Genomic DNA, 10,595 nt, shown 5'->3' on the forward strand with positions numbered 1-10,595 from the left:
CTCAGAGCTGACGAGCGGCCGCCACCGAGCAGTACGGCAGACGGCGACCGGCGCGACGGTGCCAGGCCTAGCGCCCGCGGAGCACGCCTAGGCCTAGCAGTCCTTCGCATGGCGGCGGTAGAAGAAGTCCCGAAATTTGACAAAAAAAACGTACCTCAGGGGTCAGCTGGTATCAGTCGATGCCTCTCGTCATCACGGACACATTCGTGGAGGAAAAAATTTTGGTTCGAGGTACTTCGTTGCATTTCGACGCAACGCTGCTTAGCGTCTAAGGTACGAGTAAAAGGCGCGACTTTTTCACGCACGCAAAAACGCAAAGCGACAATGTATAAAGTAAAAAAAAATGCATATATCTAGCTTGTGAGCGCTGCGTTCCGTCTCAAAAAGCTACATGTAGAAAATGCAGGAGTATTTTATATATCTCACGCAGAAAATACGGACGCAATTGTAGGACTACATTAATTACCGGCAGGATACGTGCATTGTGGCTCCGTAGCCTTCGCTTCATTGCCAAGAAATGTTGTCCGCGAGTATAGTTGCTGCCGGGGGGCAGATGTTTATGCAGCGTAGCAGCGCGTCCATCACGGGCCGCTTCATTCATTGCTTCGCCCTTGCGGCGAAACTGTAACTTCTTTTTCTATCCCCCCTTACCCCTTCCCCAGTGCAGGGTAGCAAACTGAAAAGCTTTCTTCTGTTTAACCTCCCTGCCTTTCACTTAACCTTCCTCTCTCTCTCTTAACGCAACTGATACCCTCTGCTGATGCCCGTCAAGAGAGGGCGCGCACAACCTATCTTGATTAGAGTTACTGTATATGCTACCTTTAGGGAGCAGAGTTTCGCGTAGCTCTGGCTACCAACCACGGCTATGTCGCGAAGATGCACTCCGTTTTTTCAGGCGACATGGTCACCGATCGACATGTTTGGTGTGTCGAAGACCGATGATTAACTTTACTGTGAATGACTAGTGTCAATTCAGTTTGCTGTAGCGCCGCCATCGGGAAATACAAAAATTGACCCGAGCGTCAGCTTCTCCACAATGCATGGTTGCTAGCGGCGTTTGGAAGACAGATGCTCAACTATGCTACCTAAAGGTAGCATGTACAGTACATCTAATCCTGATTAATGTCCCTCTATCCTTGAAAAGTAGCGAAAGGTCTTGATCCAACTGCCCCAGCCCTGCGATAGGCCGGTTAGCGACACGTGACCTTTTAGTCTTCGGGCCCCGCCCAAAGGGTCCAGCGGCGGCAGCGTAGTAGTCAATGCAGAGTCACACCGCATATCTCAATAAATAGTTCGGATGCACAGCCCAAATTTATTTGAAATTGCATTGGGTAACATTGCAACATACCTTTATATCTGCGGGCCATGGAGGCGGCGGGGGTAGTAAAAGGGGGACGGCTTCGGATAAATGCACGTCGTTAGAAACAGTTAAACATTAATATGGGCGAGACACTAGTGGGCATGCTATATTGCCTAGATCTTGAAAGGTACTTAAGTTGCTGATATTCCTCAAATGCAGTACAACTGCATTTGTGGAATATCCCCATTCTCCTAAGTAAACCTCTTAGAGTATGAACAAAATAAATTTAGTTAAAAATGCGGTGTAATCGCGGGAACACTTCCGAACGCTGAAAAACACAGTCAAACCAATAATAGTGCGTATTTTTCGCTACGCACTACAAGAGCGCTGCGTGCCCGATGAATTAAGTTTCTGAAAATAGCAGTACGCTCACCACCTGCCTATTTTATTCGAACTAGAAAACAAGCACATTTAGCTCACCCAAACACCACCTGTACTTCAAGTTACACTGAATGTCAGAATATGCAAGAAAAAACAAAATAAATGCCCTGCATTTATTTAACCTGCTTCGGGAACGCACGAGCTTTATTTCAATGTTTAACGTGCTCCGTGCTCGTTAAAGTTATTGTCCCTGTAGTTCGATAATGCTTGAGCATCTTAGGCACCAAAGGTTAACAATTCAACGGTTCAAGCGAGCACAGAGTTCGTTTTCGGGCACCCGCAATACGCATGACAGCGAGCGGTTTGTCGTCTGATATCGCTGCTCCTTGGATTACTAAGGTTGAGCGTTGGACGGTGCAGCATAATCCGAAGGTTTCCCAGCGCATACAACGAGGACGATCAAAGAAGAGACACACACAGCGCTGAACTTACAACTAGCTTTTTATTTTCCTGCCACGGCAATCTAGATGCGCATTTACACAGGAAGAAAAGGGGGGAAAAACAGAGCAGACAAGGTATACAAAAACAGTCAAAGGAACAGCAACCCCTCATCGATATCACATATTTTGAGATAAAAATTCACTTTCTTTGCTCGAAAGAGCAAGCGACGCAACACTGATACACGTTTTATCACGTTTAAAAATTTCCTGGGCTTCTATGATTTCGCGCACTATCGTATTTTTGTTTCTTGCGAGCACACGTGTGTGATTGAAAAGAGGCCGGCACCCACAATCCCGACAATGAATTCCTAAGTGCTCACTGATAGGCCTATCTACATTGTACCTGTGTTCCTTAAGACGTTCATTAAGGCACCTTCCGCTCTGACCGACATATTCACTGTGACAAGATAGCTGAATACAATATACGACGCGTTCTTCACATGAGACGAACCTATCTTTATGCTTGGTGGTGCACATTTTTCAGGGTCTTGCGTCAGAATTCACCTGTCGGCACATTGTTAGAAGCTTGGCGGGGGCTGAAAAAACTACAGTTAAACCAGCTCGCTTGCCAACCCGCTTTAGCCATCAAATTAGCCACAACATAAAGCGGGTCGGTAAGCGAGCTGGTGTAAATGTAGTTTGTTCAGCCCCCGCCAAGCATCAACAATGTGCCGTCAGGTGAATTTTGAGGCTGCATTTTGAGCAGCGAATCGTTACTAGGGGGTCGATAGCTACTCGCGCATGCAAGAAGATCCACATGCGTAAATTTGATGTCAGTGCTCCTTTAAGTACCGCTCGTCTTTTCATAAAGCTACGAACCCCATAGTCGGCGGCTCTTTTCACCAACTCGGTGACTTGTAAAAAAATGGCTAGGTGGGCTAGTTGGTAACGCATGATTAAAAACTTTGAGCGCGCAAAAGGACGTAGGACCAGAAGAAACACACACCACAAGCGCTTGTGGTGTGTGTTTCTTCTGGTCCTACGTCCTTTTGCGCGCTCAAAGTTTTTAATCGGCGACTTCACGGCAGGAACTATATTTATCCCTCAAAAGCTGTCATTACTGTTAGTCTCCGCTTGTTCGTCATGCCGTGGTCGGGGCAGCGCTTCAGACACACAAGTCGGGAGGCGATGCCGCAGTCGGGGGAATAGAGGCACTCAGTGTGTGTCCTGCAGAGAGTCTTCCACTGAGGCTGACGGGTGAAATGGCGGGGAAGCAGGGGCTTCTTCTTTGCTCCGAAAACCTTTTGTCCCTGTCTTTGCTTTGCTTTCTCTTTTTCTTTGTTTATCGCCATTTCGGCAGTCCGGCCTCCCTATGATCACGCTTCGTCCCGCTACTAATAGCGCAGTGGAAGCGCGTAGACAGTGAAGCAGCATGCGGCACCACCCACCGCGCTCCGACTAAGGACGGATGAAAAACCAGGCTCCTACACAACCCTCGCAGTGGCTCCTGCTCGTCTTCGACGGAAACAACAGAAACGTGTCTCTGTGACTGAATGCCTGTGTTCTTTTGGGCGCCACAACAGCGTGGCCTGCCACAGTGGTGGTAGCTTGTCTTGTCTTTTGTCCTCGCCGGTTCCACCACCACTTCGGCAAGCCGACGGCAGCTGTGGTGCTGGCGTTCTAATGGACTATTCTGGTACAAGGAGAGGGTATTACGACCTCCCACGACGACGAAGGCGCCGCTGGCGCTAAGCTATTCGGGAGGCCACCGTTCAATTCGTCCGGCTCCTGCTTCTAGTTACGCCGGCTTACTCTTCCCTCGAGGCAGAGCGCCGGCCGGGGGGCGAGCCTTCGCTCTGCGCTCCTTTCCGTCTGTTCATCACGAAGCCGATTCCCATCTCGAGCTGCGGGGTCCTAAATACGAAGCTGGAGGAGTTGTCGCCGTCTTCGTCGCGTTCTCCCATCACGCTAATCTCGCTGAGTTGGGGACTCTCCCCAGGTGCTGTTTATGGTGCTTTCGGTATCTAAGTGCAGCTTGTTTGTAGCACGCGCCAGTGCGTCTTTGCTAAGCAGCTGATTCCGACGCACTCCGGCAGCTTTGCTTTTTTCGCACGAGCTTTGTTTGCGCGGACAAATCGGCTAAGCGGTAACGCAAACGCGCCATGCAATTCCAGCGTCCAGCGCGTCCCTACCAGGAAATAATTGCCTGGGGATTGTTTTGTCCGCACCGACTCATCAGTGTTGCCGCAAAATTATTAGACCACGTAGGCATTCTGTTTATGGTAGCGCAGAGGTTTGGGAACTTGTGGTTTTGCTCAGCAGAATTGCTTAATGCCGCAAGTAGCGGTTCGCGCAGCCGTTTCTTTAGGTCAACTTAATTCTTAATTACAACTTACAGACAAGAGAGCCGAATTCCCCTTCATTCGTTTAGAGCAACTTGGCACTTGATGCAGTGTCAAGAAACTTGCGAGGGGATCGCGCTCAGTGCCACAGGACGTCATTAGTCACCCCTATCCTTACGGCTTACACCAACTGGCATGTGAATAGACAGTAGTAAGCCACGTTTCCAAAAAGTTGCACGTCTTCTGGCCAGCAGGTGGCACTTGCGACAAAACAGAGGCCAAGCTCACAAAGCGTCTGTTTTCAAGTGTTCTTTTCCGTTGGTTCGCTGCCTTCAGTATTCAAATGTCCATTGACTAGGATTGGCAATATTCTTTCTTAAACATTTCTTGCATAAGAGGCATTTTTGTACACGTGTCAATATCGCAGCGAGTGTAAGCTTGTCTGACGGGTATATTAGATATCTTTTGAAGAGGAACTAGGAAAAACAAGAGAGCTAGATGACTGCAAAGCAGGGCAGTGAACATCGTTCAAAACCACTATGTCAACCGTTTGCTACCGGCCAACTGAAATGTGATCTTATACTTGCAGCCACGTGACTTCCGGGGGCCCATGGGGAACAACCTAGGACGCGTGAAGGATCTCGTCTGGCCAGCTACTGTGCATTGAAGAAAATAGAAAATGAGGAAAAGAAGCAAAGTAATCAACCACGAGGACAGGAAGAAGTAATACCTGAATACATTAATCCTCCAATGCGAAAAATTCCCTTAATCTCCGGAATTATCGAAACACTACCAGATTGTTCTCGGTGTCCTACAGCCTGTCCTCCTTTTTACAGCGCAGGCTGCTGTAAGCGCACAAGAGCCCACTTTTGTGGCTGTGCTGGCCGCTTCCTGCCGGCGTCAGTCCCAGCTGTCACGCTCAATTCAAAGAAAAAAAAACAGGGTTACAGCAGAAATGAAACACAAGCATTCCCCGTAGTGGTCAAGCATTGCGCCACAGCGACATGCCAGGGCTTGAAACTGCTTCGGAAAACGAATTTATAGAGGCGTCATGGCTGGCGAGGAGTCACGTCAGCAATATTGCGTGGCAGAAGCGTACAATCGCACCAAGAGTCGTACCATGTGACTTTCGTAACGAGTGGGGGATTTAAAGCTGCCCCGCGAATAGAAAGGCCTCAACCTCAATTCATCCTCATAATCAACCGCAGCATCAACAAAGTGTACGATTCGTAGGCGCATATTTCGGCTCATAGACGCGTAGTGGCTACTTAGAGAAAAGATGATGCATTATGACGCATTAAGTACTTCGCAACTGTCCGGGCAGTAGGTGCCTTAAGAGAGTTTACAACGTGCTTTAGGATGGATGCTCCTCCAGCTTAAATGGGCTGCCCGTTCCATGCAAGCCTGGCATTTTTTTCTCTCTCCTCAACCGCACAACACTGGCCAGTGTGAATGAATGCACCAATAACTTTTTTGAGCATATGCGTAATTGGACTGCTTACGTGCTTAACAGAACTGCAAGTTTGCTTAGTTGGTGAGGATTCATTGTGGTCGTAGCGCGACAAACTTAGAGCAGAGAACCACATAGAACCACACGAAACATGTTAACGTTTCGTGCGTACTCAGTCACATTGAAATCCTGTGTCAGGGGCGTCGTCAGTGTAACGGTCGGCACCTGCGCCGAAGGGGAAGCGTAGTTCCCCGTTCTTCGAACAAGGCGTTGAAGGGCTGTTTCCCTGCTGACAGCCGTTCAAGCATTTGAATTGTCCTCCCGAGGCAGGAATTGAGGCGCCTTGCAGCCCGACACAGCAGGGAGATACCAGGCGACTGCAATGGTCTCCGGTCGCGCCATCTTCCTTGAAGAGACAGCGGCGTCAGCGCGGATGACAACTCGTCCCGCTATTGAGCGGTGAGGTACTTCGAAGCGGCGGACATTTTGATGCGCCCGGTTGTCTAAGCGTGTGACCCATCACCCTACGGCCTTCACATGGCAAGAAAAGGCCCCCTTGGTTTTACAGGTGCCGAGTGCGGCCGCCACGCCCCAGTCGAGGACGTTGACCTGGGCGGGTGTGGGCGGCACCATCGTTAGTGATGTGCGTGACGTGATTGGACCATCCCAACTTGGAGCAATTCCACCATATAGTGATCTCAGGAAAAGAAGACCCTGAGACCCTGTTTTGCCCATTATGTTTGTTCTGTATTGTACCAAATTCGCTGATTATGTCGAGCCTGGGTATTTGGATCCGCCCCTTCTCGGCAACCAGGTGGTTGCTACCATAGGGCAGCGTCGTACCCGGACTCCGTTTGGTAGCGTAGTCGAGCCTCCGGGTTGAGGAACTGATGCTATAGCAAGATAGGAAAACAATAACAAGTTTACTGGCACATTTCGTACACTCAATTACATCGAGACAAGGTCAGAGTTCAGCGACGAGCGAATCGGATGAGCCTGTTACCGAGGGCTCAGAGCCCTATTTCTCACTCAGCACCGTCGTTTTAACCCCTCCGGCTGGCTCCTCCTTCTTGATGACCAACAATCACACACACGACCCACCCACCATGGCACAGTCCATTTCACTGTCGCTGAGGGGTCGTTGCACTCTCGAAACAGCAAGGGTCAGGTGGTCATCGGCACGCTTGTGGGGGAAGCAAAAAAGGCGACAGGTTCCTCGGGCTCGTTCCTCGTACTCTTCTTTTTCTCCGAAGGGCAGAAGAGGTTTTGCGGCGACTCATGTCTAAACATACGGGTCAGGTCGTCTTCGCAGCACACCAATACAAGCCCAGGTGGCCCATTGTCTCTGGCTTTGCCGTCCCCGACTTTGAGGTCGAGATTCCGCCCATTGTCGGTCGCTTGTCGTCTCGGGAATTCCGTTTCTAGGAAGGATGCAGGTGTTCTAGCAGTGTGAGATCGCCTCGCCCGCCGATTCTCATGGTCAGCGCTTCGCCACCGACTGCCAGTCATAACAATTGACCGATTTCAAAATTGTGAGCGCCGCCTACAGGGAAAACCTAGGAACTACGCTCGGTTGGAAAACAAGGCTTACGCTGGCGTGCAGCTCGAGTGGCCTGTGCTCTGTGTAGCTTCGCAATTTGCGCTGTGCGTTGCCTCAGTTTTATTGGATTTCCGCTGAAATCTATTATGATTGAAGAGAATAATGTGCCCATCCCGTTTGCAAACGCGGGATGGACGCGAAATTTCTCCAAGTGCCCCGTGAGCTGCGACGGCGTATGGGAATACTTGGACTCTCACACATCCACCGTTCGCCAGGCGCATCGTGGTTGGGCGCTACACGATGAAGGTTACGTGGCCAATCAAATGCTCAAAACGACTACCGCCGATCCAGAGGTTGGACTTCTAAGAGGAACTTGTAAGCCATCTATGAAGACGGGCAGCGTGTACGAGGTCACGGCGTGGTACGAGAAAACAACGGGTGACATCATCGGCGCTTATTGCCAGTGCATCGCAGGGTAAGTTCGTTTCCTTTTAATGCAGTGACATGTTCGGGCGAACGGTAAAGCGCTTCTGTAATGTATCTATATTCCTGCGATGTAGATATGTTAGCTAGGTATGTACGTATAACGAAAGCTGTACGACCGAGTCTTCAACTGTCGGGAGCCAAAGAGCAACTGCGGCCGTCTTTGTGTGCCAACATTGCCGTTTATCACATGAATAAAAGCACCGAATCCTGCTTCGAGCCGTACTTTGCGCGTACCTCGGTTTGAATCGTTTGAGGGAGCCATCTCGCTGGCGTAAACAGCGTGCGCTGTTCCCTCGTTATAATAAGCACATGTTTATTGTATATGTTTACCTAGGCTGTCTCACTCCGCTTGATGTTATTGCTCCCTCAGAAAGGCAGGCTGATCATGTTAAAGGCTCGCGTTGTATATAGCTCGCTTGTAGATTCCTAAAATTGAAAAAAAAGAAAAGAAAACGCTTTGTGGTTTTTAAGATCAGAAAAGCCCGTCGTGTCTTCATATGAGTGTAATCTGCACCGCTTTCTCTGACAGACGCAGCGAGACATGCCAACACGTCGCAGGACTGCTTCTAAGCGTCGCCGACCTGGCGACTACTGGGCGCAATCAACCGCCTTCGTGTACGGACTTGCCATGCAAATGGATTGTGCCCCCAGAAGGTATCACACTCCTTATTATATAGAGTAGATGTAGTCTAAAGCATTCAAAAGTGCATGAAGCTTGTTCATTGCAAACGGATGCATCCGTTAGTGGAACCATATCGTCAAAAGACATGTTCACTTATAAAGTTTATTTCTAAACAGCAGCAATAACAACCTATCTGACAGAGCACCTTCAAATTTGCAGCCCATGAATGAGAACTTGCATATATAAACTGTGCTTTGCACAGAAAATGAAAGAATTTTGTTTTCGTAAAAGAAATCATAAACTAGGTTGGTTTTGTATTTGTTTTTTGTGTATAAGTGAAAGCACAAGAAAACTAACTGTTATACAACTTACGTGCGTTTTGTTCAATGCAGCAAAGAAGCCAGCCCCTAAGGTGCCATTGAAGGAGATCACATTTAGAAAGCGTATGATAAATAAGAAACCATATGAAAAGAAGAAAAGGGAGTACAAGCCGTACAGACCAAGTGCTGTCCCACCGCACCAAACTGACGTGGAAAGTTTGAAAGAGAACTTGTTGGCATGCTGCCCGGAGCTTCAAGTGCTGCGGTACTTGGGACCAGCAGATGAAGAACCTCAAAATATTGATGAACCGTCAGAGATTTTAATTGATGATAATGAGGACCTGTGGGGAAAAGGTGCTATGGCACTGGTTGATGCATACTTGGCATCAGTGAAGCCCCTATGTCAAGAGGACAGGGACAGAATATGTATCCAAACAGCAGGACAAGCTAGCAACAAATCTTGGTATACAGCCAGGATTGGTCGTCTGACAGCATCGTTATTTAAGAGGATATGTCGGTGTATAAAGCCTGAGGGCCTTCTTAAAACGCTGCTCTATCCTAGTGGTAGGGCAGTGTCCGAAGCACTTGTATATGGGCGAGTCCATGAAAAGGATGCTGTCGATGCGTATGTAGCTATTTTGAGGCATCGTGACAGCACTGTCGAAGTCCTTGAGACTGGCCTTCATGTACATAATAAGTATCCATTTGTGGCAGCCTCGCCAGATAGGATTGTCACAGTGAATGGAGAAGAAGGCCTTCTCGAGGTGAAATGCCCCTTTTCCAAGCGAGGATTGACGATAGAAGAAGCCTGCGCCGACAGAGCTTTCTGCTCCATCTTCCAGGACGGTGAAGCCATTCTGAAAAGGGATCACCATTATTTCTACCAAGTGCAAGGACAGATGGCTGTTACGGGACATAAGTGGTGCGATTTAGTTCTGTGGGTTGAGTCGGGCAACCCAACCGAGCCCCACCAAATTAATGCCGAACGCATAGACTTCGACCTCAATTTCTGGGAGCAGGAGATCCTTCCTGGACTGCTACATTTTATGCGGCACGCGCTTGTGCCCGAGCTACTCACGAAACGTTTGAAACGTCTAGGAAAGCTTTACACGTGTGGGCAGTATGTGTCACACAAGATGCTCCAGCGAGGATTTTACGTGTGTGAACCTCGGGATGACCTCCTAGTGAAAATCAGGAAACTTAAGTGATCTGCAAAAGAAATCTAATTTAGGAGCCGCCATAGCGCAGTGGCAGCGTGCTTGCCTGACACCTCGGAAGTCCGGTTTCGATACACCCCTGCTGCTTGGTAAGTAGCATGTGTGTGTGTGTGCTGTTACGTCTACATTTAAATTGTAAGGTAGGACAAATGGTATGCTTGTTTTTATTGTGTTCTGGTCATATGTTAGATGTACATTTTACAGTGTCGACACTGTAAGCTTTCCAGTATTGCTCTTTTTGTTGATCTTAGGAAAGCGTTTGATTGCGTCAACTATGATATTCTGCTGCTGAAACTTCATGATTATGATATTGTCACCAGGCTAACTGATAGATGGTATAACACACAGGGTGAAGAAACAAAACAGGGACGTTTACTCCAGAAAAAGGCCGACACCCAAAAGCGCGCGCACACCGATTAACTTCGTTCTTCTCTTCCCAGGGGCTGGCCAGAACAGTTGCCAGCCTACCTCGCGTCAATTCCCCCCTCTCAAGAACG

At 48.8% G+C, this 10,595-nt stretch overlaps 1 protein-coding gene across 1 annotated transcript; it reads left to right on the plus strand.

Moving 5' to 3' along the window:
- The first annotated feature begins 9,116 nt into the window (after positions 1-9,116).
- Positions 9,117-10,089, plus strand: LOC119374915 (uncharacterized). The gene has a single exon (XM_037645118.2). The coding sequence runs from the start codon at positions 9,241-9,243 to the stop codon at positions 10,087-10,089; it is 849 nt and encodes a 282-aa protein (XP_037501046.1). The 5' UTR covers positions 9,117-9,240.
- Positions 10,090-10,595: the final 506 nt, after the last annotated feature.

The sequence above is a fragment of the Rhipicephalus sanguineus genome, chromosome 11 (assembly GCF_013339695.2).
Source record: "Rhipicephalus sanguineus isolate Rsan-2018 chromosome 11, BIME_Rsan_1.4, whole genome shotgun sequence".
NCBI classification, from domain to species: domain Eukaryota; kingdom Metazoa; phylum Arthropoda; class Arachnida; order Ixodida; family Ixodidae; genus Rhipicephalus; species Rhipicephalus sanguineus.